The sequence below is a fragment of the Mauremys reevesii genome, linkage group 24, assembly GCF_016161935.1.
Source record: "Mauremys reevesii isolate NIE-2019 linkage group 24, ASM1616193v1, whole genome shotgun sequence".
Taxonomy (NCBI): Eukaryota; Metazoa; Chordata; order Testudines; family Geoemydidae; genus Mauremys; species Mauremys reevesii.
The window spans coordinates 8482389-8507037 of record NC_052646.1 but is presented as its reverse complement, the minus strand read 5'-3'; the positions used below and the strand labels follow the sequence as shown (position 1 = coordinate 8507037).

Below are 24649 nucleotides of genomic sequence, written 5' to 3'. Positions count from 1 at the left end.
CCTATGTCCTACTGAATTAGAGAGCTGGTCCTGGGAAGGGGGTACCTGATGAAATCAAGGTGTTTCTGTGCTCCCCCCATGTGCCTTCAGAATGTACCAACAATCATCCGCCAGGGAACCATTTTTAAATTGGTGGGGGAGGGGCTTCTGACGTGTGTGACCCAGCCGGCTTATACTGTTTATATTGCTGTAACAGCCAGAGGCCTCAAGCAGGGTCAGGACCCCACTGTGCTGCATGCTGGACAAAGCCATGCTCGCTGCATTGAACAGCTCACAAACCAAGGCCCAGATCCTGAAACTGGGTCTGTGCAGAGCCCCCGCTGCAGGACCAGAGCCTGAGACATGTGACAGCGGATGGTGATGAGATAACATACAATTTCATAACCATGTACACAGTTGCCTCAGAGTGGATAAAGCATTAAACTGGGCCTTGGGAGACCTGGGTTCTAGTTCTAGCTCTGCTTCTAGCCTGTGGGGTGACCTTGGGCAAGTCCCATCCCTTCTCTGTGCCTCAGTTTCCCCATGTAAAATGGGGATAAGGATACTGACCTCCGTGGTAAAGCGTTCGGAGCTCTCCTGATTAAAAAGCTCTCACTATTATTTTACTATTAATATTACAATAGCGGCTAGAGGCCCTACGTGACATCAGGGCCCCATTGCGCTAGGTGCTGTACGTACACTAAGAGTGGGTCTACACTTAAAACGCTGAACCAATGCAGTTGCGCCGCTGCAGTGCTTTCATGAAGACATGCTATGCCGACGGGAGAGAGGTCGTAGCTACGTCAGCGGGCAAATATCTCCTGTCAACCTAGCACTGTCTCCATCGGCGCTTAGATCGGTATAACTACTTCACTTGGGTGTGGATTTGAGTGATGTAGTTATACTGAAGTAATTCTGTAGTGTAGACTTAGACATAGTAAGAGCCAGTCCCTGCCCTAAGGAGCATAGGCAAACTAAATAGACAAGGCAGACAAAGGATGGGAGAGGAAATAGAGAGGGAGCATTGACTCATAGGGGGAATAACTCAGTGGTTTGAGCTTTGGCCTACTAAACCCAGGGCTGTGAGTTCAGTCCTTGAGGGGGGTATTTAGGGATCTGGGACAAAAATCTGTCTGGGGATTGGCCCTGCTTTAAGCAGGGAGTTGGACTAGATATCCCCCCAGGTCCTTTCCAACCCTGACATTCTGTGATTCACCCATCCTCACAGCCAGGAATAGAAGAATCCTGATCTAGTGCCCTACCCACTAGATCACATTGACTCCCTTACTATAGCTGGATGAAGCAAGTTACAATAACAAAGCTCATTGTTTTGTTACTGGGGCTGACTTTAAACATGGGGCAGAGAGATCATCACAAGCCACTCATGCAGAAGGAATCAAAATGCATAATGGTCCCAGCTTTGAATTTCACCATCTAAACCTCAAGTCCACCTTTAAAAATGTTTCTTCCAGAGAAACACAAGTACCTGTTCAGTCCTCTTGAGCTGGTAGTACAGTGACCCCCAATGGCCAAATGTGGTCAGGACATTTCTCTTGCGCCAGCTGCTTTTAAAACAATTAACAAAAGAATCTGGTATCTTTGTTTACACTGTAAGATCTATAGGTGCACATGTGGGAGTTTTCAGTTACCACAAGTCGAGTAATCCAAGACTACCATCCCCTGGGTAATTTTAACGGGCAGGGATGGGGTGGATTGAAGCTAAATGTGATACTGATCAAGGAAATGTGCAGGGGCCCTGTGGAACTCCTTGCCAGGGGATGTTGTGAAGGCCAAGACTATAACAGGGCTCAAAAAAGAACTAGAAAAATTCATGGAGGAAAAGTCCATCAATGGCTATTAGCCAGGATGGGCAGAGATGGTGTCCCTAGCCTCTGTTTGCCAGAAGCTGGGAATGGGTGACAGGGGATGGATCACTCGATGATTCCCTGTTCTGTCCATTCCCTCTGGGGCACCTGGCATTGGCTGCTGTCAGAAGACAGGATACTGGGCTAGATGGGCCTTTGGTCTGACCCAGTTTGGCCGTTCTTATGTCCTTAAACCATCCCAGCACCACTCCCAAACAATTAACAGATGCTGCAGCACTCTTCCATGTACTTGGCTTGTGGGTACACGCATTCCAAATCGCTCACTCGGTGGTGGACAGCAGCCACACTAGGAATTGTTGTAGCAATGGCACATCTACAAAGCTTTTATTGGAAATAAAGTGCTTGCACATTCCTGCAAGGCCAGTTTTAAACTGCCAGAAGGGATGGACAACTGTGACCCTCTAGGCTGACCTCCTGTCTAGCACAGGCCAGAGAACTTTCTCAAAATAATGCCTGAAACCTACAGTGTACAAGTGCCCTCCCTCCCAGCACCATAAGTCCCATTAAATTGTATTTCACTCATTTCTCTTTCCCCCCGTTGTTATCACAACAAAGGGCTGGCAAGTGAATTCTGCATCAGGGCCAGTAAATTTACAAAGCAATTTTGTTTGCAAAAACCTGGCAATTGCTCCAGGGCAAAAGCCCATTCATCTGGGCCAAGTAACTTTTCCTGCTGAGGGAATAAAACGCAACTAATCTCCCTGCGTGAGAGGATTTGCCTGCGCCCATTTTTCTTGCAAGGGCGGGGGGAGGGAGTTCCAGCTCCAACGAGAGGCCTCCCGCCCCCTGGCCGGGGACGAAGTTGTCCTTCTGTAGTCCCTTGGGAAGGCGCGATGAAACTACAACTCCCAGCGGCCCTTGCGGCCGACCTTTTAAGATGGGCGCCGGTGATTGGCTGGAGGCTGGGCCAGTGCGAGGGTGGCTTGTTGGCTGGGCCTAGCCCGGCCGGTGTCTCGGAGGGAGGCAAGATGGTGCTGGAGAGCACTATGGTCTGGTGAGCGGCGGGGGCCGGGCCGGGGCGGCGCGGGACGCTGGGGCGGGGGCCGAGACGGGCGAGGTCGGGCCGCGACCCCGGTGAGGAGCCGAGGATAGGCCGGGCCAGGGCCCGGGGACTTGGGACCGGGCCCCCGCGGGGTTTCCCTGAGTCATCCCGGCTCCTGCTCCGCTGTCCAGGCCCGGCCGGGGGCGCTGTCGGGGTGGGGCTGGGCTGAGGGGAGCAGGGTCAGGCCGGGGTTGGGGCTGTCAGGGGCGGGACTGAGGGGAGCAGGGTCAGGCGGGGGTTGGGGGCTATGGGGAGCAGGGTCAGGCAAGGAGGCTGGGGGTGTTGGGGCTGTCAGGGTGGGGCTGGGCTGAGGGGAACAGGGTCAGGCAGGGGGTTGGGAGTGGGGCTGTCAGGGGCTGGGCTGAGGGGAACAGGATCAGGCTGGGGGTTGGGGAGTGGGGCTGTCAGGGTGGGGCTGGGCTGAGGGGAGCAGGGTCAGGCTGGGGACTCACTGGGGTAGAGAGGATCAGGGCTGGGGGAGCGGGTGGGGCAGGGTTGAGGGGAGCAGGATCAGGCGGGGTTGGGGAAAGTGGGGCTGTCGGGGGGGGGCTGGGCTGAGGGGGAACAGGATCAGGCAGGGGGGCTCACCTGGGGTGGAGCGGAGCAGGCCTGGAGGAGATGTGGAGTTGGGGGCTGGTTCAGCGCTGGCTATGGGGGGATGGGGGAGGGCAGTGGGCAGGTGAGGGGGTGGAATATGCCCAGGTGGGGAGACTCCGGCAGGCAGGGCCAGGCTGGGGTGAGGAGAACTGCAGTGAGTGCAGGGCTGTCGGAGTAGATAGGGTTGAGCAGTGGGGTATGTGGCACTGAGTCAGGCTGGAGAGACTCTGGGGGGTGGGGCAGGACTAAGTAGGGGTCACATACGTTTAGGGTCCTGGGCGGAGGGGTGGAGGGCTAGCTGGGGGGCTGGAGGAGGGCAGGTGAGAGTCTGTGCCGGGGAAGTGGAATATCCCTAGGCTGGGGTGACTCTGGAGGCAGGGCCAGGGTGAGGCTGAGGGGAGGGTGAGGCCTGGGTGGGGAAGAGGAGCAGGGATGGGAGGTGTCAAGGAAAGGGTTGGGGTTGAGTTGTGAGGGATGTGGTGCAGGGTCAGGCTGGAGAGGCTTCGTGGGGGAAGTGGGAGCAGGATCAGGGATGGGAATCTGGTTCAGGAGATAGGGAAGAGGCGTAGGGCTGACTTCATGGGGTTGGGGAGAACTAGGAGAGGGGAGGACAGGTAGGGGGGCTGGATTAGGATCAGGCGGGGGCGGGTGTGTGTGGAATAATCCCAAGCTGGGGAGATTTCAGTGGGGGGAAAATGCTGAGGTGAGAGGGAGTTGGGGAGGGCTGATGGCGGAAATGGGGTCTGGAGCAGGGCTGGGTTAAAGTCATGCAGGGGGTGAGTGAAGAAGGACCCAGCTGGGGAGATTTCTGGGAGTGGGAGATGAGTGGCAGGTTGGGAGCAGGGATATGGAAGAGGTAGAGGCCATCCCAGTTCTGGGCCGGGGATGGGGTAGGAGAAGGTGAACGGGGAGCATCAGTACAAGGTTGTGGGGGGAAGTGGGATCTGTTGGGTGACTGAGTTCTAGGTTGCACTGGGGGGCACAATTACTGCCCTGTGAGGAGGGGCACAGTAATTGAGTGAGGGGATCAGGGCGTGATCACAAGGTGGTGGGAATCGCTGTCCTTTTCTGGGTTGATGAGGGGCTGGGCTGGCTGTCCCTTCCAGGCTGGAAGGTGGTTTGGAGCTGAGGTAAGGGCAGGGAGAGTTGTTAGCTTGGATGGAGGGCTGGGCTGGGTGGGCTATGGAGATGGCTGTTGTTTGGATTGGAGCTTCTCCTTGGCTATGGAGAGCTTTAGTCTAGTGGGCAGTTGGTGATAGTCTGGGACAGGAGATTCAGAGGCAGGCTGTGCTGGGATGTGGTGACTTTAGGGTCAGGTGGGATAAGGCAAATATTTGACATTGGTGGGGGAGGGTTTGATCCTGTGGAGAAGCTGCAGGGCAGAGTGGGCAGTGTGTGGTGGGCAGACTCTGGGGGATGGGGAGGGGTGGACTCTGGGAGGATCAGTTGGGACTGAGAAGTGGGAGCATATGACATAGCTGGACTCAAATCCACTTCACACTGCATCAACAAAGCTATCGAGGGCCTTCTCTGTGTTAACTCGCCTCTAGCCCGGTGTGGATTCAACCCCCAACCTTCCTCCCTGTCCACCCCCCACATGTTATCTCATAGCACAAGCAAGGCTGGTTAGAGTTTGATGTGGCCCAGAGTAACTTGTTACAAGAGCAGACAATAGAGACTGTTCACGTTTTACAGTGTCTGACCTCTCTCCCCCCCGCCCCCTTTCACCTCCCCTGCAAGAGCTGGAGAGTATAAATAACCTTTTAGCCCCCCAGCTCACGCACCCTTCCTCCCTCCCCATGCTTTCAGTGACTGGTGTGTATAGGTGGGTTAATGCAGGGCTGGCATGAAATCCTGGGCAGCTGCAATCCTACTGTATTAGTGTTGCACTGTTGCTTAATACCAGATGCAAAGTAAAATGGTGGTGTCAGTTTTGGCTTCTGCATTACCAAGCTGATAGCTAGAGCTAAAACCAGGCATAGAAAATAAGTTTATACTTCAGAGATGCACAAAAAAAATCACTAAACTTACTATTAACATACTATTGTTCGGTGCACAATAAAGATCCTGGCTACTACAATACCTCAGACCCGTTAGTTGCTGTAGTCTAATTACCAAATGTAACAATAGCAGAGATTCATAAGTTGCACAAAACTTCCATTGTGGGTTGTATCGGTAACTAAATAGCTCTTCAGTTAGTTGGATAGAGACATCACAGTAGCTTGATTTGCTAAGTAACTGTGTCAGATTCAAATAAGAGACAGTGTCAGCTTAATTATTGTTCTCTTGCAGCTGTTGATGTCATGACTTTGGGGGAGTGAGTTCTGAAATTGGAGTACAAAATCCCAGATCTAGTGAGCCCAGTCCATTGTACGGTCACTTTCACCAGTGTAGAATGGGCTACCGTTCTAGTCTGGCAGTATATTTACCCTCATTCTAGGTTCACATGGTGACAATCATAGAATATCAGGGTTGGAAGGGACCTCAGAAGTTCATCTAGTCCAACCCCCTGCTCAAAGCAGGATCGATTTTTGCCCCAGATCCTTCAAATGGCCCCCTCAAGGATTGAACTCACAACCCTGGGTTTAGTTGGCCAGTGCTCAAAGCACTGAGCTATCCCTCCCCCACAAGGTGCAGGGTAAGAAGTGCTGGGCCATGGGTGTGCGTGTAGTGGGTTAGACCAGGGCACTGGGATTCATGAGTCCTGGTTTCTGGCCCACGTTATGCCACTGGTACTGTGTCACCTTGAGGAGTCATGACGTCTGTGTCTCGTAAAATTATTAACTTGCTTCTCAGGGTTGTTGTGAGAATTAATGTTAGCAAAGCACTTCAAAATCCATATGCCACGCATCCACTTCCGTTCATTGTGTGTCAATGGATGGCTGCTTTTTGTAGTAAAGAATATTTGTGTTCAGCAGCGCACAGTGTGACAGGGTTTTGCATTTTAATACAAACTGATGCCTCCTGGCATGAGAAAGTGGCTTTGGGTGCTACAGCCAGGAGAGCAAGGATTAAAACTGGCTCCTGGGCTGTGACATTCTGTATGTGAAAGGTTTAAAATTGCCCAGGCACAAAACTACTGCGTAGTTGCTTCTGTCTGCTGAGCTCATTGCACACACCAGGGGCTCCTTGCCTCCCTCCGTTTGCCCCACAAGCTGTTTGTGTGCCTTATTTCAGGAACTCTCTGCAACCCCTCATTGCCCCATGGCAGGGGCTCTATGTGCCCTCCATTATTTCTTCTGTCTGGGAGTTATGTCGTCCAGGGGCTCAGCATTTTAAACTCTGTTGGGAAGAAGGGAAGAGCTGAGATGTGGGTGGCATGGAAAGCATCAGTGGCCCCATCAACTAGTTCTTTGATCTACAGACTGGTTGAAGCTGGTAACTCTGCTAACTAGATGCCTGGGACTCCCCCTTCCCAGTTTTGTTTTTCACCAGATTCCATAGGGTTCTGCGCATTAATGCCTAGACTGAACATTAGCTGACATTTTTAGAATGGATCGGCTCTGGCATTCCAAAGTTATCATGTTATTGACAGACATGCCATCAAGTTGAGTGTGGAGCAGTGGTCACCAACTGGTAGATCCCGGAGCCTCGTGATCTCCGTCTGCTAATAGTCTGGCGGACAGCAGGGCTAAGGCAGGCTCGCTGCCTGCCCTGATCCCGCGCTGCTGAGTCCTGGAAGGGGAGCAGGATCAGGGGGTCTCCACACACTGCTCCTACCTGCAGCTCCCTTTGTTTGGGAACAGGGAACTGTGGCCAATGGGAGCTGCAGGGGAAGTGCCTCCCCGCTCCGCCAGGCTGTAGGGATGGCAGCTTCCAGGAGCTGTGTGGGGCTGGAGCAGGCAGGGAGCCTGCCTTAGCCCTGCTGTGCCGCAGACCGGGAGCCACCTGAGGTAAGCGCCACTGGCAGGAGCCCACACCCCAGCCCTGTGCCCCCTCCTGCACCCAAACTCCTTCACAGAGCTTGCACCCCGTACTTCCTCCTGCACCCCAACACTGCCCCAGCCCAGAGCCCCCTCCTGTGCCCAAACTCCCTCACAGAGCTTTCACCCCATAACCCCTCCTGCACCCCTGCTCCAGGCTCAGCCCGGAACCCCCTCCCACACTCCGAACCCCTCAGCCCCAACCACCTGCCCCAGTCCGGTGAAAGTGAATGAGAATGGGTGAGGGTGGGAGGGACGGGGGGAATGGAGTGGGGGGGGGTGCTCGGGGAAGGGGCTCGGTAGATCCTGGGTTGCATTTAAATTCAAAAAGTGATCTTGTGCGTAAAAAGGTTGGAGACCACTGGCAGAGAGCCTCTCTTTGTTCAGCCAATCGCAGTATTAATGAAAGCACTATCGTAGCAAGCCATCAGTGTCGATGATGTGCTAGCTTGCATGGAATGGGTCAGCCGGCTAGTGGGTGGAGTGTGAATCCGACTTACCCGGTCAGTGTAGCTAACAGGTCACAACTGCAATGTAACCGCTCCTGTTAACTGAGGGGGAGCTGGGATGTTAATCTCTCTCTGTTGGGAACAGAAGTGAAACCACAAAGCTGGTAATTCCCTGCTTGATAATACCAGGCACATGTTTAGCACCTTTCACCCAAGGAGCTGCATGCACTTTGCAAAGAGCAAGTGAGAATTAGCTCCATTTTACACAGGGCGCGGGAATTGAAGCGCAGGGGGTGGCTCACCCATAGCTCGCCCGGTGAGTTAGTGGCAGTGGCCAGAATAGAGCTCAGAAGCCCTGCTCCCCCGTCTCCGCTTTTAACCACGAGACATCACAGTATCCCAAACAGTCAAATCTGTATAACGGGGGTGCTTGAACTCTGGGACACAGCCCCGGTGACAGCTTGCCAGGAGCCTGGCCTGTATCAAAATGGTTCATTAGCGCCTGGGGCTGAGACACACCAGACAACAGTTCTAGTCCCAGCTCTCATTGACTCTGTGTGACCTTGGGGAAGTCTCCCCTGTCTGTGCCTCAGTTTCCCTCTCTGTAAAATGAGGGCATGGATAGTTGTTCCAAAGCACTTCGGAAGCTACCACTATAGCGGTGCTAAGTTGCTATAATATCAAAAAGCTGTAGGCTACTTCTTAAAATGTCAAATAAATGCTCATAACCCTAAGAGATGCTTGCGTATATATACTGATAGGAACACGGGTATTGCCCCATCAGATTGGTCCAGCTATTCTTTATCCTGTCTCCAGCCGTGGCTAATACTGCTGATGGATGAAGAGAAATTGCTTGTTCTTTGTGTTCACCTGCAAATCTTAGAACATGCAGCTGATGTTGAATGCTCTTCAGCTTGCAGTTACAGGGAGGGGGTGCTGTGTGCCCAGGTTTAGGACTCATGGACTGGACTGTGGGCTCTGAGTCTGTCCCATAGGCCCAAAGGACAGGCCTCCGCATTGTTCTACTATAACCAGGGCTTTAAAATGGATTGGTTCTTGCATCTGATTTCAAGATTCTCTCTCTCTCTCTCTTTCTCTCTCTCTGCCTTAAGAAGTGACAAGGACGAGGATAGGAGACGTGTATGCTGTTAGCTGGCTGACCACAGATCTAGGATCCTGAGGCTTCATTTTCATGAACCAGCTTAGGGTGAAAACCAGACAAGCCTGTTTTATAGTTCTGACCTTATCTGATTTTGTATTTCAGTGTCGACAACAGTGAGTACATGAGAAATGGAGACTTTTTACCTACTCGCCTGCAAGCCCAGCAAGATGCTGTCAACATTGTGTGCCACTCGAAAACCCGTAGCAACCCAGAGAACAACGTGGGGCTCATTACCTTAGCTAAGTACGTCTGTAGAGTTTCCCCCTCCTAGAAATCAAAATGTCTCCTGCTCTCCCACCCAGGTGATGGGCATGGTCTAGTATGTAGTATTTCCCAGCCCGTGAGTTGCAACCCCCATGTGGGTAAAGGGGTCATGAAAGGCAGTGTGGGGGATAAGGGGAGGGGATTATAATACAATCTACAACAGAGATCCCGCTCCCTGCACGCTTTGATCCTGCAAGGTTAAGTATTCTGCCAGCCTCTCAAAAAACCCAAATTACATAGGCTTATCAATGATGCAGTTCTGACTCTTTTATAGTAAATGTAAGGGAGTTAGAAACATTTTTGACCTCGCATGAGGGGTTGCCAACCTGAAAAGGCTGAGAAACACTGATTTAGTGTATCGAGCACAGATCTAGGAATAACTGGCTCTTGCTGTTTTCCCCATGTGACTGTGGGAGACCCCGTGCCTCAGTTTCCCCACCTGTAGAAGGATACGACCTTACAAGGGGTATTGGGAGGGTTGATTAATGGTTTGAAAGGACTTTGTATAACAATGCAACCATGTATATTGTTCTAGTAACTGTGAAGTGTTGACCACGCTTACCCCAGACACGGGACGGATCCTTTCCAAATTACACACGGTGCAACCCAAAGGGAAAATTACCTTCTGTACAGGAATCCGAGTTGCTCATGTAAGTGACACCTTGTTCGTGACTTTTCTTAAAGGAGTCGTCGTCTTGCATTTCTATAACCCCGCTCACCCTGAAGCATTCTGCTAATTGCTAGTGTGGCCTCCTAGGCACAGCACTGGACTGTGTCTCAGGGGACCTAGCTTCTATTTCTGGTTCTGCCATTGCCCTGCTGGGTGACCTTGAGAAATTCATGCCACCTCTGTGCCTCAGTTTCCCCATCTGTAAAATAGGGATGGTGATACTGGCCTCTTTCGTAAAGCGCTTTGAGATCTATGGATGAAAAGTGCTAGATATGGGCTTGGTATCGTACTAACGTCTCATCGTAGTTTAGGATACTAAATACCTTCATTTGAAAGTGCGAGGTGAATTTAGGCAAGTGGCCTGTAACTACCTGTGTTGGAACTGAGTCAGGTCATGGGATTTAATGTAATCCAGTCTGCTACCGTGTGAATAATTCTATTGAGAAGTTGAGTGTGGGGAAATCAATGAGGCTGTTTGGTGAAGGGGAAGAAAGAGAACTATAAACTAGAGAGAATCTCAGTCTGTGGCAATAGCTTTTGATTTGCTACCAAATTGCGGGGTTACAGTTGCAATATATCTCATGTATGTGCAGCCAACTTAAGGGGGCCAAATTCCGGCAATTCACACCCACAAAGGAGAGGTGCCTTTGTTACCCTTAAACATCTGGAATAGGTCTCAAGGTTTAGTCACTCTCTTCTGTCCTGTTCTTTCGCTCTGTACTGGTATATGTGCTTCTCATCTCATCCTCTGCTGCGTACATCTGGAAAGCCATTACTCATATCTGTTTAGAGGGGGAAGGATGGTCTTGTAGTTAAGGAAAAGGACTTGGAGGCCGACCTTCTGGTCTATTGCCAGCTCTGCCACAGATTTACTTATGTCTGCACAGCAAAGAAAAACCCACCGTTGGCCCATGCCAGTTGGCTAGGGCTGCAGGGCTAGTTCATTGCTGTGTAGATTTCTGGGCTCAGGCCCAGCTCCGGGACCCTCCCGTATCACAGTGTCCTAGAGCCTGGGCTCGAGCCTGACCCCAGACATCAACATAGCAGTGAAACAGTCCCGCAGCCTGAGCCCCGCGAGGCTGAGTCGCCTGGCACGGGCTAGCCGCGAGTGTGGAGTTGCCATGTAGACACTGAGTAAGTCACTTAATGGTGCTCTTTTGCCTCAGTTTCCTTGGGTGCGAAATAGGGATCGTAATACCTGCCTCACAAATGCAGCTAAACTAATGTTTGTTGTGCTGGGATCCTTTGATAGAGAAGTGGCATTATTAGTGCTAGTTCCTTTTAAAGCATGTTGTGGAAGCAGCAGACACTTAAAAGCAGCTTATTACAATACAGCTTATATCATCTTGAAAATACTCCTCTGTCTAATGAATTTTATCATAGAATATCAGGGTTGGAAGGGACCTCAGGAGGTCATCTAGTCCAACCCCCTGCTCAAAGCAGGACCAGTCCCCAACTAAATCATCCCAGCCAGGGCTTTGTCAAGCCTGACCTTAAAAACATCTAAGGAGGGAGATTCCACCACCTCCCTAGGGAACCCATTCCAGTGCTAATCTTGCTTCATAAAAGTGCCTCCTGGTATCTAGCTTAGGTTCAGCCTGTTGTTCCAAAGTGTGTGTATAATATCCCATTTTTTCCATCCCACGCAACTCCTCTCCCTCCTGGGCATTTACATTTTCTTGATACATCAGTCAGCATCAGCTTCCTTTTGAGGATTAAAAAGACTGTGATTGTTCAGCTTGGAAAAGAGATGACTGTGGGCAAATATGATAGAGGTCTATAAAATCAAGAACAGGGTGGACAAAGTGAATAGGGAAGTGTTACTTACCCCTTCACATAACACAAGAACTAGGGGTCACCCAGGGAAATGAATAGGCAGAAGGTTTAAAACAAACTAAAGGAAGTACTTTTTCACCCAATGCACAGTCAACCTGTGGAATTCGTTGCCGGGGATGTTGTTAAGGCCAAAAGTATAAGTAGGCTCAAAAAAGAATTGGATACATTCATGGAGGATAGGTCCATCAATGGCTATTAGCCAAGATGGTCATGGATGCAACCCCATGCTCTGGGTGTCCCTAACCTCTGACTGCCTGATGCTGAGACTGGACGTTGGGGTGGATCACTCAATAATGGCCCTGTTCTATTCATTCCCTCTGAAGCAGCTGGCACTGGCCACTGTTGGAAGACAGGATACTGGGCTAGATGGACCACTGGTCTTACCCAGTATGGCCGTTCTTATGTTCACCTTGGATGACAACTCTTATTTTCCAGTTGGCTTTGAAACATCGTCAAGGCAAGAATCACAAGATGCGCATCATTGCCTTTGTTGGGAGCCCTGTGGAAGATAATGAGAAAGATGTGAGTAAAGCATGACCACTTAGATGCAAGTTCATGGGTATATTTAATCTGTGATGGTGAACCCTCAGGCCTGGTTTACACTACAGACCTATATTGTATAACTGTCACTCTCACTCGGTGTGAAAAATCCACGCCTCTGAGCGACGTAGTTACACCAACCTAACCCCCATGTAGATAGCGCTGTGTTGACGGGAGAGCCAGTGCAGCCTTTTAAATGTGGACGTGCCCTTAGTTTTCACAGCAATTTCTTTATCTAGGTGTTTATACTGCTCTCATCACCCTGATATCAAGTACCTAATAATTGTTGCTTTCTTGAAACTGGAACTGTTCAATGTTTTTCTGAACTGACTATGTTGGTCAGTCTTTGGGTATGTCTACACGATCGATTTATCGGGGATCGATGTATCACGTCTCATCTAGACGCAATATATCAATCCCTGAACACGCTCCCGTCGACTCCGGAACTCCACCAGGGCAAGTGGTGGTAGCGGAGTCGACACGGGGAGCCGCGGCCATCGATCCCGCGCAGTGAGGATGGGAGGTAAGTGGAAATAAGATGCGTCGACTTCAGCTACGCTATTCCCGTAGCGGAAGTTGTGTATCTTACATCGACCCCGCCCCCTAGTGTAGACCAGGCCTTTATATCCAGAAAACACGGTTCTAAGAAATCTTAATGAGCATTGATATTACAGCAATCTCAGGAACTGTAAGGCTCAAAGCCTATGTCCCAGTGAGACAACTGTTTAGCTGCTAAACCCTGCTACTAGAATGTGAGTTATTGAAAGGGAGGGAGTGGGTGGGGGTGAAAACGGAAAAGAAGGAATGATGCAAATAAACTCACTCGGCTCTCTCAGAGAAGGCCTAGTGCCTTAGTGTAACAGATCCTCTCTCAGGCAATACAAGTTTCTATCAAAATAGAGCCTCATTTAACCTATTTTATAAATAGGCTTGGAAGGATTTGATTTCTGTAGGTAAATGTCAGTAAACATTGATTTCACTGTACACATACAAACCTATGAAAAAATATTTCCATTTAAAAACGCTGCTTGAGAACTTCCTAGAGTTTAATTTAAGGGTATTTACTTTGTATATTTTGATGTGATGTTGACAATTTGTGTTTTAACAGTTATAAATCTCTAACTTTTTGAATCTCAACGTCTGTTGTGATTAAATAATTGTCTCACTGCCCCATAATTTCCCTTGAACTGTGAAAATTTAAATCTGCCCCCAGTAGGTGAGGGAATTTAAATCAGATCATGCATCAGATCATGCTTAATGTCTGGTTGCAGTATTAAAAAAGCCTTCAAGCATCAAACAGTCAGAAATCTGAACTCTTAATTGTATTTGTCTGGATGGTTTTTTATTAAAAAAAATTAAGAATTTTAGATAGATGCCTTTTTAATTAAATCAAAGTACATACAATGAAACCTCTTGAACATTTTACTGTACAGAAATAATCTCTTACTCTGAAGCTTGTATAGACTGTGGCACCTGTAAATTAGATGCTTTTATATCTGGCTTTGATGAACGAATCCCACACACTTTTGTCTGCTTTCTGTTGTGTGGAGGAGATGTAGGAGCTGAAGAGGAGTGATGAAAGGCTAACACTCCTTTCTCTTTATTGCAGCTGGTGAAACTGGCAAAGCGCCTTAAAAAGGAGAAAGTAAATGTTGACATTATCAACTTTGGAGAAGAGGTGAGGCTTTTAAACTGATCTCCCAAGAGTCTTTGAAATACAAACTCCACCCAGGGGTTTACATCTCATTTTCAAACACTTGGCTCCTATCTATCTGGGTACACCAGTGAAGAATACTATCGCAGTTCCCCCATCTTAATCTCTTCAGCAGGGATTTTAAGGCTGATCTATTCAGACAACAGAAATCCTTCCATGAATGTTTTGCAGATTCCAAAGGAGACTCTCTTCTCAAATATTCCCCTGGTGTGTTTCCTACCCAAACATTTCACACTTCTGCTAGTGCTTCAGTGAAACTGACTCTAACTAAAAGTGAAATTGACTGGTCTAGACTCACCGTCAGTGAAGGGCAAAAAGAAACCAATTTGGATTTTTAAAAATTCTTTGTTTCCATAAATGAAGGTATTGAAGAACATCCTTTCTTTTAATATTTTTTTAACTTAGTTTCTCCATGCTTTAGTCACCCTTCTCTTCCCCAGTAATCCCTACTCCACTTCTAGATCTCCAGGGACATACTTGCTTGGAGGGAGCAGCCTTCACAGGATTCTGTGACTGTTCTTTCCTGATCGTTAGTGTGTGGGTGGCATCAGTGATGCCAGGGTGATACCCTAACCATACCCCTGGTGCATTACTGGTCACCGTTTTCTGTACTTCTGTATTTATAGACGAGTTCCCTTCCTGAACACCAGTTGGTAAGAGGACTTCAGGGTTATTACAGCTCATAAGGCAGCCCAGGATCGTCTCCTTTGAGCCAAGCCAACGGGAGGAAGTCAGCCTGGGTTCTAAGCTCTCTCTCTTTCTCTCTCTCTTCCCCTCCCCTAGGAAGCCAACACAGACAAGCTGACTGCCTTCATTAACACCTTAAACGGCAAGGATGGGACTGGTTCCCACCTGGTGACTGTGCCCCCTGGCCCTAGCCTTGCCGATGCCCTCATCAGTTCCCCCATTTTGGCTGGGGAGGGCGGGGCCATGCTTGGCCTTGGCGCTAGCGACTTTGAGTTTGGAGTGGATCCCAGTGCGGACCCAGAACTGGCTCTGGTAAGAGATGATGGAACCAAGAATCGCTTTGAAGGAGCCGAACTGTTCAGGAACATGCTGTTGCTTTGAGTTTACCCCATTGTCTGCTCCACAGGCGCTGCGTGTGTCCATGGAGGAGCAGAGGCAGCGGCAGGAGGAAGAGGCCAGGAGAGCTGCAGCTGCTTCTGCTGCTGAGGCAGGAATTACAGCCACTGGTGGGGATGGTAAGAAACCAGATGGGGGATCTAATCCCTCTTCAGTTGGAGGGGCAGGAATGAGCAGAGTAAAGCAGCGAGTCTGATGCAACAGGGAGAGGGAGTCTGCTGATGCAGCCAGATCATTTGTACTGAGATCGTGTCTAGCCTCCAGTGCTAAGCCAGGCCCGGGTTGCATTTGGATGGGATGGACACCTATGCGCTGCAGGGGATTCATTAGGGAGGGGTGCACTTCCTTTCAACATGTTAATTCCTTCCATCCCCCCAGTGTGGTGTTCCCCTTCATCTGAGATCCCTGATCACATGCACTGGCTAGAGATCCCCTGGCACTTTCCACAAGAATACTGTTAGCCCCAGGATCTCAGCCCAGTGCCAACTCGGGTAGCTACAGTCTGCCTTCCCTAAAACTGTCCTTGCACTTACAGTTGGATGCAGTATTTTTTCCTGTCCTGAACTGTTGCTCATTGTTGCTGTGCGCTTTGTGCAGCTGTCTCATCCCACCCCAGAAGTGGCTGCTCTTCAGTGGTGAGGAGGAATTCTTCTCTGAATATAGAATTTGTTGGGGAATTGCTCTAGGAACGTGTTCTGTGTTTATCCCTGTGCTAGATTCGGACGATGCCTTATTGAAGATGACGATCACCCAGCAGGAGTTTGGTAGAGCTGGCCTGCCCGACCTTAGCAGCATGACAGAAGAGGAGCAGATTGCTTATGCCATGCAGATGTCTCTGCAAGGGCCAGGTGAGTGGCTAGAATTTAGCACAGCTAATCCCTGAAGCCAAATCCTGTGCTGAGTGAGCTGTCCCAGTGACAGCAGCTGGTTCTCGACACCTGTGAACGTCTGACAGAGGTTGGGCACCCAGAAATTGAGATGCACAAAATGAGTGAGTGCTTGTCTGAGTGGACCTGAATCCCATGAATGTCTTACCTGTCTGGGGGCGAGGGGTGTCAGAACCTTCATGTCAGGCCCTCAAGCCTGAATCTCCTTTCTCAACCCTCACTATTCTGCCTTGAGGCTTCCTGCTGCATCCATCAGTATTATCCCAGGCACCTCTTGACTGATATGGTGTCTGTAGCAGGGAGCAGCAGATCAGTGGGGTGGGAATGATTTGCCATGTGCTGGGTAAGGCGAGGATGGGATCAAATGCTGACAGACTCCTGACCTGAAGGCCTGCAATTGTGGATGTCTGGTCTGTGAAACTCCTGGCCCACTAACTGCCACAGGCAGGTCGCCTTCAATATCTTTACGTACACACCCTGCTGACAACCCAGCATAAATACTATTGCAGTAAAGGTGGTGGCAAATATTCAGTAGCCAAGACATTTCTTTCCTCTCTTCAGAGTTCGCCCAAGCTGAATCGGGAGAAGTTGATAGCAGTGCAGCCATGGACACATCAGAACCTACCAAGGTGATGGTCTTCCCAGCCACCCTTTTCCCAGTCTCTCACATCCACTCTATGCAGAGTCCAAACTCCCCCTCTCCTTAGACTTGGTTAACATAACAGTTCAGTTCAAGCCTTGTCAGTAGGATTGGCTGCTACTGGGGTTCTTCCCTCAGGACTGCTCAGCTCGCACCCTAGGTCCCCCTTTCCCCACAGAGCCACTCCCATCTCCCTTATCAAGAGCTGCCAGGCTCAATGAGTTCCTGGAATCTACTTAAACCTTCCCTAGTATGCTCAGCACCTGCTTACGGAGTGGAGTGTTTCAAGTAAGCAGTGCTAGCCTGTTAGATCCTAGCATATCTTCCTCCATGGGGAGTGACTCTCTCTTCATGGATGTGCAGGAAGAAGATGATTACGACGTGATGCAGGATCCGGAGTTCCTACAGAGCGTGCTTGAAAACCTGCCTGGCGTCGACCCCAACAACGAGGCCATCCGCAACGCCATGGGTTCCTTGGCCTCGCAGGCCTCCAAGGAGAACAAGGACAAAAAGGAAGAGGAGAAGAAGTGATGGCACTGGGGTACTGGCCTCCCTGCCACTGACAAGCGATTGGGATAATCTCAGCCCTGCATGTTCCGTTCCATGTAACCTAATAACTTCAATTTACTTAATCACTGTTCTCCAGGTAGCAGCGGAGCGATCACAGGGCGAGGGTAGGAATTTTTTTTTCTTGATGTAACAGTTAATAAAAACGTTAAATTTTTTTCCATCTCCCTTCTAAAGTAACTATAGAACCTGCTAATGGGTTTTTTTTAGAGGCACATAGGAATATTGGCAGGGGTGCACCTTGCCCTGACTCCAGGCTAGAACAAGCTGCTTCAGAGCAGGGTGCAAGAATCCTTGCAGTGGTGGGGTGACCCACCTCCAGGGAAAGCTGCCCCCCTTAGGCCCATGAGGTTACAGAGTGGGAGAGGGCTTCACTTAAACCAGATTAGTTGGGTCCAAGTGAATGCCTTGCATCTCTTAGGCCTGGTTTAGAGAGAGCTTTTGTACTGATACAGCTGTCAGTTAGGGGAATGCTTCTCTTTTTACTGATCTACCAGAACAGCCCCATGTCTGGAGTTGGTTATACTGGGATAGAGGAGCCTTATACTGGGGTAGTGCATCCCCTTCCTGTGTGGGAATAGCTGTGTTTGTATGATGCACCCTTTGTACGGAGATATAACTGTACCCAGGGTCATGGTGGGGGTGTTGTGCTGCTTTAACTATACCAGTACAACTTGTGTGTAGACAGGGCTTCTGCCATGGAAAGCTGCGTTGCATAGTTTGCAGCCCCTCTAGCATGCAGGTCCCCTAACTTAGAGCAGGAGGCCATGGTATCCTAAGCCGCCTTAAACTGAACTGAATCCAAATCCAACCTTACAAGTAACATCCCCGGCTTGCTGATCTTAAATATATTCCCTTCTCAGCTTTGTGGTACATAGGGACCTTTGGGGTAAAGGAAATAAACCCCTGAGAGCCTTCCCCACTATGCCCAGATCCTGCAACACTTAATCAGGTGTGTAACTTTACTCACAGGAGTAACCCCATTGATGCAAACAGGATTATCTGCCTATGGAAAAGTTATGCATCAATCTGATACCTTGGTGCTCCTAAGTCTAGCGAAGGCTTAACAAGAGCCAGTGGTGGGAAGTGGAAGTTGGCAAGGTTCAGACGAGGGGGGGACGCAAATTGTTATCAGTGAGAGAAACTGCCCAACAGAACGGAATCACTAGGATGGAGTAAATTCTCAGAGTCCTTCAATCAAGACTGGGATGTCTGTCTTGAGCAGGTCCTTCAGCTCAGGTCATTGGGCTTCCTGTAGGAATCACTGGATTAAATTTTCTGCCCTGTGTTATGCGGGAGCTCAGACTAAATGACCAGAATGCTGCTGTACATACGTAAGTGTTTGCTGGCAGGAGTGATGCTAGTGTGCTTCTCCTGGAGCTGTTCTCGTCTGTGCATTGGGGAAGGGGCAGAAGGAGAGGCCTTATTTTAACTGTAATTGTCTCTTTATTAAAAGCCATCACCCTTCTAGCAGGAGGCAGTTCCCTAGCTTTCAGCAAGGCCCAGAAGCACCTCAGCACGTAAGAATCCTACAAGCCTTCTCGGGAATCCCCTCCCATGGAATAGCAGGGTGGGAGTTGGGTATGTTAACAGAGCTCGGAAGGAAGCCTAAGGCTGCACCAGCAGATGGCCCTGCAGGTCAGGATGAGAACTGTGTTGGAAATTCCCTGGTCGGACTTCATCCAGCCATGTGAACTTGCCCACCAAAAATGTCGTCCGGCTGAGCCGTACCAGGTAGGTGCTCGTTGTTATATACAGGCCTAAACAGCTTGGACTGTCTCTGCAGCTGTGATGTTCTGGGGCTTTAAACCCATCCCTGAAGTGCAAATGGACGGCTGCACTTCCAAGTTAGCAGTTCCAAGAGGCAGCCTGGCACCATCTTGTTTCTATGGCCTTATCTGAGCTCTGCTTTCAGACCAGGCAGCCTCTGGGAAGCAGTGCAGAATACATGGGGCCTCCCTCGCTGCGGCTGTGGAGCAGTGAGGACACCAGTGCCCTGACCTGTAGTCTTAAAGTACACTGGGCCCTACAGCCCTTTAATCTCCTCAACCCACCCATCCAAAATCCGTGCGCTACAACAGAACCCCCGTTTCCGCAGCTGCTGAGAACATACCCAAGTGATGACTCTCCTTGTCTCAAAGATTTAAAAGCCAAAGGCTCTGCTCAGGAACTCTTCGCTCCTGCGCAGCAGAGTGCTTGCTAGGAAGTATTATCAGCACAGGAAATTATCCACACGGAGACACAGGCTGTTTTGTGGTGCTCTTTATTGATCACTGTGTCAGTCATTAATATATCTTCCTCGTATCCCCACCGAGGGCTTCTTGTTGTACAGAAGGTGCTAAGGAGGCACCAAACCCATGTGAATGACAACGTAATGAAGAATCTCTGCAGACTGGCTTTTGCTTCTGAGTTGATTAGTTCGATACATGGTGATGCTACGGGTAACTCGGCAACTTGTCACATCTCTGTATTTTATTGCTACTGATTATCTCGGGCAAAGCAGTGATACAGAATCCCACGCTCGTTAGTTGTCGGTTCTCCCCCGAAATATAGAACCCAAGGCTAGAAACTCCTAGACGTGTGCGTGGCCATCCCAGATGGATGCAGCTGGAATTAATACAGTAAGTCGGGACAGCTGGATTTGCAGTCTGGTGTTCCCTGCATGAGCTGTGGGCTTGCTAAGCAGCCATGCTTATGTGATGCCTGGGGGAAGCTGCGTGGACACAAAATCGAGAGCTTTAGTAAGCAATAGCCCCCCTCTGCCCTGATGGGCCATAAATGGCTGATCAGCTCCGGCTACCTCTGCCCTTAGATATGCCTGAATAGCCAGTGGGCATGTCCCAGATTGTTCTGCCACCAAAGGGGGGGTGTCACTCATCATAATGTGATAGGCCGGTTTCATTTAGAGGCTGCTGTCACAGGGGTTTTGGTGTTTGCATAGTGATTAGCAAAGAAACAAGAGATGGAACACGGCCGGTGCCCGGTCGCCCCGCTACAGCTCTGACCAGCCTAGTTCTAGAGTGTCCAAGAGACGGGGGTTCCACCACCCCTTTCATGTGTCCTAATAAGTGATTGAGCTGGGAATCCTCTCCTAACCCCGAGCTGCTGCGTAGGACTGTGCAGAGAGGCATTAAATGGGGCAGGTCTGAGCCGGACCACGCAATAACAGCCTTCGGCTGATGCCAGCAGAGCTTGCATTGGTTGCCATTCTTTTGCTGCTGTCAAATCAGCACTTGTAGACGTGCGTGTACAACACGGTAATGAGAACTCGTTATGCCTACACCTAGTTCTGCATCTCTGGCCAGGATCCCCCTTACAGGATATTTCAGTGTAACTAGGGGCCCAGGACTTGGTCAGGCAAACGCTGCAGCTCGCTGTGATGCGACTCCTATATTAACGTTTTTTGGGTCTAGCCGGCCAAATAGCTCTGGCAACTCCCCTTTTAGGGAAGATGGAGCCTGTGGCTAGCAGGGCCAGGATCAGTCTTCAGAGGCTGCTCATGCATAGTCTGGTCTTGAAAAACTGGGTCAATGTCCTGGCTGCAGACTTGGCTTTCCCATCCACCCCACGCTGGTTAACGTGCACAGCCATTTCCCTGGGGCCCGTTGAGCCTGAGATCGTGCTACTTACGTGCAAAGGCTGTGATCAAATACGTGGGTTTGTTGCTGCACAGCAGGGTGGTCAGGCTGCCCAGGGAGCCGGTCCCCATGCTCTGAACATCCGAGGTAATCCCCAGGGTGGCGTTTCTCTGCAGTGAGATCACAGACAGTTGAGTGGGAGGCTTTGCTACATCAGCCAAAGAATCTCGCCTTGGAAGGGTGTGAGAGGGGATTTGGAGGGCTGGGCAGTCTAGTGGTTAGTGCACCTGACCAGCCCTTTGCCTGTCTGTCGGGCCGTAGAGGTACCTAGTTCCTGACCCTTAGCTTGGAATCTTCTGGCTTCCAGCTGCATGTGGGTGACAGCCCTTTGAGGGGGGCAGTGCTAGAGGGACCTGGTCCCTCCCTCTTCATCAGGTCCCAGCCCAGCGCCCTGTGGGAAGCAATACCAGCAAGGCCCTCCCTGCAGAGCATCTAAGTCTGCTGCCCTGGGCCACTTCCGTTCAGTTTGGGGGCATGGCCACTATCCCAACACTCAATTGCTTAAGAAAAGTCCAGACGAGTAGGATCTGCTGGTTCTTATGAGGGAAAGGCTCTGCCTGGGAGCCTTATCCATGCTGTGGTCCCCTCTCGGGCTCAACCTTCTGCCCGGCTTCCTGGAGAAGGAGTCATCTTTCCTTCAGCCTGTGTCCCCCTTCTGAGCGCCTTTAACCTGCACTGGAGCATGCTCGGCAGGCCTGTAGGGGTGGGGCTACCCGGGCCTAGTATTGCCACCGTTCAGCCCCGTTCCGGCCCAGTGGGGTATTTTTCTAGCCTGTGCCGCAGGGCTGACATGTCTAAGCCTCAGCACCTGACTGCCTCATGGCCGATCTGTGGAGCAATTCCTGGGCCGCTTTGGCATCACTCCTGGTTCTGGCAGGCAGTGGCTCCAGCTGCGCCGCCTCCCGCCACATGTAAGTGGAATTGCAATGGGCCCCTGTGCCCGAGAGCAGAGCTACCCAGGTTTGGGCCACTGGGCTCCTTTCCCTGAGCCAAGGGGCCCATGTGCTCTCATTCCTACTCGGGGAGGGCTCCAGATCCCGGACTCCAGCCCTGTCCTGCTCGGCTGGCTGGAGAGTGGGATCTGGATGACTGTTAGCATTAGAACCGTGGAAAGGGTGGGTGTGTGGGAGAGAACCTGAAGCTTTAGAACTCGTGAGGCTCTGGTAGAGATCAGGGTGAGCCCTTAATGGGGGCCAGCCCACTGCTGCCTGCTGCAGGGGTCTCGCTTTTCTCCTGGAGTCCCTGGGGGGAGGCAGGATAGGGGGCTAGATGGACCTTGGGTCTGATCCAGCCTGGCCATTCCTCACTGGAGAGGAGAAGGGGAATGATGGCTGCATTGGAGCTCCAGCCTCGGGCTCAGTGGAGGCCTACAGAGCCCCGCTGAGTAGGAGTGTCCCCCCACCGCACCCCCCCTCAGAGGCCGGATGGATTTGAGGGGTCCTCTCTGACGGGTGGGGGGGAGGGTGGTAGTGGGGAGCTGCAGCATCTCTTGGGCAGTTATTTACCAATACAGCCTGGAAGTAGCTTTCCAGCTCCTGGCAGGATGGCAGCTGGTCGGAGGGTTCCATCTTCCGGGCCACGCACCCTTCTGGCTGCCCGTGATACACCATCAGGTGCTGGGAGGGGGGAAAGCGAGAGCACCCCACCGTGAAAGCCTGTCGTGGTAGCCTCTGGGCAGGGCTTCGCGGCTGGGGTGCTGCTAGGGTGGCGCAGCGGGGGAGGTTAAGTGTTTAATCCCACAGCGCTGGATCAAGCTGGAGACAGGCTGGTATCCTGTGTGCTTCCTCCCTGAGCCAGAGCACATGGGACTTGCCCTGCTGATCTGTGCTCGTGGCAGGCGTTAGCCTGGCCCTGATGCAGCTGAGAAGCGTAAGCATTGGGGAGGAGATGGCGATGGAGCCTGTCCTGCTGGCCTCCGCTGCGCCCATTGTCCGCGGCTGCTGTGGAGACTTACCACTGAGCAAGGACTGTGTTCATTAGACCCCCCTGGCATTCTGGGTGGGAGGCAGCCAGTCCTAGCTGGGATCATTCTATTCTGCAGCCCGATCAGAGCTGGGACTTTCTCTCGCACCTGGTTCTCAGCTCTCAAGTAGCATTGTTGCGGGCTGTTTGCCCTCCACTGCGTCCCACCCCAGAGGTGGCTGCCTCTCAGCGGTAGTCCTGTGTAGGCCGTCAGCGAAGCAGAGGGGCCTTGGTGTGGAAGGGGCCCCTGCAATGCATGCTGGACGTCCACATCTTCCCCAGCACCCCAAACCCACTGTACTCACGTTTCTCAGGTCGCAGGTTATCCCTGGCGCGACCCCCTGTTCTCCCAGCTCGCTGAGAGCCAGGAGCAGCGACGCTTCGTTCTGGACGTTCACCTGCGTAGGCAGGTAGCCGTAGGCATCTCGCTTGAGCAGGGCGAAGAGGGAGGGAAAGGGAAGGAAACTGGATTAGGGGGAACAGGGGGATGTGCCAGCCCCCACTGACTGGTCACCACGAGAAATCCCCATTAGCCACCATTCCTCCCAGTCGCCCTCCCCTCCATGTTCTCCCCTGCTAGCCTGGAGCAAGCTGATCTGATCAGCTAGGAACCCCCTGGCCCTCCCTCTCCTTTCAGATTTCCCTTCCTTCCTGCACAGGGAACCAGGCCCAACACATCCCTCCCCCTTATCCCCTCGCTGTACCTGGATGCAGGTAGCTCGCCCCAGATACGTCGCCACGAGGACCCCTACGATGCTGACGGTGAGGACCGCGACCGCCCCCACAGTCAGGATCACCAGCTTGCAGCTGGAGGGAGGAGGCCCCTGCATCTCCAGGCTGGAGTGGAAGGTCTGAGGAAGAGGGAGAGTGTTGGGGAGCAGGCTGGAAGGATCCCGTGGCCGGAGCGATCTTGTCCAAAAGGCTCACTCTGCAGCAGGCCGGATTCCCTGCTGCTGCCAGCCAACCTCGGCAGAGGCCGGACTTCGCTCTTTCCTGGGCTGAAGAGCCCATTGCTGCCATGGCACCAGTTCAACATCCGGCCTAGCGTGATGGCCCCAGGAAGCTGCTGCCACTCGGAGGCCCATGTGTGAAGTGAACGTGGCAAGTCTCAGCCCAGTGTGGAACCACCCCAGGCAATTACCCCGTCTAGGCAGAGGGGCTGGGGGACTGGAGGGGCCATGACAGCTCCCTTCCCAGCTGGCTGTTGGAAGGGGGCAGGGGTCTTTAATGTCAAACCTACTTCTGCCTGTTGTGAGGTGCCTAGAGCCGCGGCCCTGGCCCCCGCTGTGCTAGGTGCTGTACAAACAGAACAAAGAGATGGTCTCTGCCCCATTCATGCTCTGCTCGCCTCAACACCTATGAATGGGGGCTGATAATCCTGCCTGCTGGCGAGTGTGAGGCTAAGAGAAGGGGTGGTGGTAAAGTGCCAGGAGCCGCCTGGATGCAAATTGCTGTGGAAATTCACTGTCCCTTTGTTTCCAGACAATTTCTCTCTCCTGCGTGAGGCCATGGCTCCTGTTTCCCTTGCAGCCGGCTCTTGTCGGCTGAGCTTCGTAGGATGTTTAAAGGAACCTAAACATGGCACTTGAGACTAATCTGATTTCCTCTGGAACCAGAGTGGTCCCGCTGGGCTGCCGAGCTGCTGAGAGGTGGGGCAACTGCGCCCCGGAGAGGGAGTCTGAACTTTGAGAGCACTTCTCAGCAAAACTTCAGCAGAGCCAGGGACAGAAGCCAAGATCTCCGGTCCCTGCTCTAACCACTACATCTTGCTCTCCTCAGGCTACGAAGAGAACCCAGGAGTCCTGCCTCC

General features: G+C 51.5%; 1 protein-coding gene across 1 annotated transcript; it reads left to right on the top strand.

The window, feature by feature from the left end:
* The first annotated feature begins 2703 nt into the window (after positions 1-2703).
* On the top strand, positions 2704-17397 carry PSMD4 (proteasome 26S subunit, non-ATPase 4). Its single transcript, XM_039513288.1, has 10 exons — positions 2704-2859; positions 9141-9281; positions 9838-9952; positions 12244-12330; positions 13958-14026; positions 14846-15061; positions 15156-15264; positions 15862-15993; positions 16594-16661; positions 17036-17397. Exons 1-10 carry the CDS (start codon positions 2834-2836, stop codon positions 17201-17203), a joined length of 1131 nt encoding a protein of 376 aa, XP_039369222.1. The 5' UTR covers positions 2704-2833; the 3' UTR covers positions 17204-17397.
* The last annotated feature ends 7252 nt before the right edge of the window (positions 17398-24649 follow it).

Bases quoted from the DNA above. Each gene is read 5' to 3' on its own strand.
- PSMD4 (XM_039513288.1), top strand. From the start codon at position 2,834: ATGGTGCTGGAGAGCACTATGGTCTG. The intron at 12,331-13,957 runs GTGAGTAAAGCA...TCTTTATTGCAG, and splicing joins TGGAAGATAATGAGAAAGAT to CTGGTGAAACTGGCAAAGCG. The intron at 15,062-15,155 runs GTAAGAGATGAT...TCTGCTCCACAG, and splicing joins CGGACCCAGAACTGGCTCTG to GCGCTGCGTGTGTCCATGGA.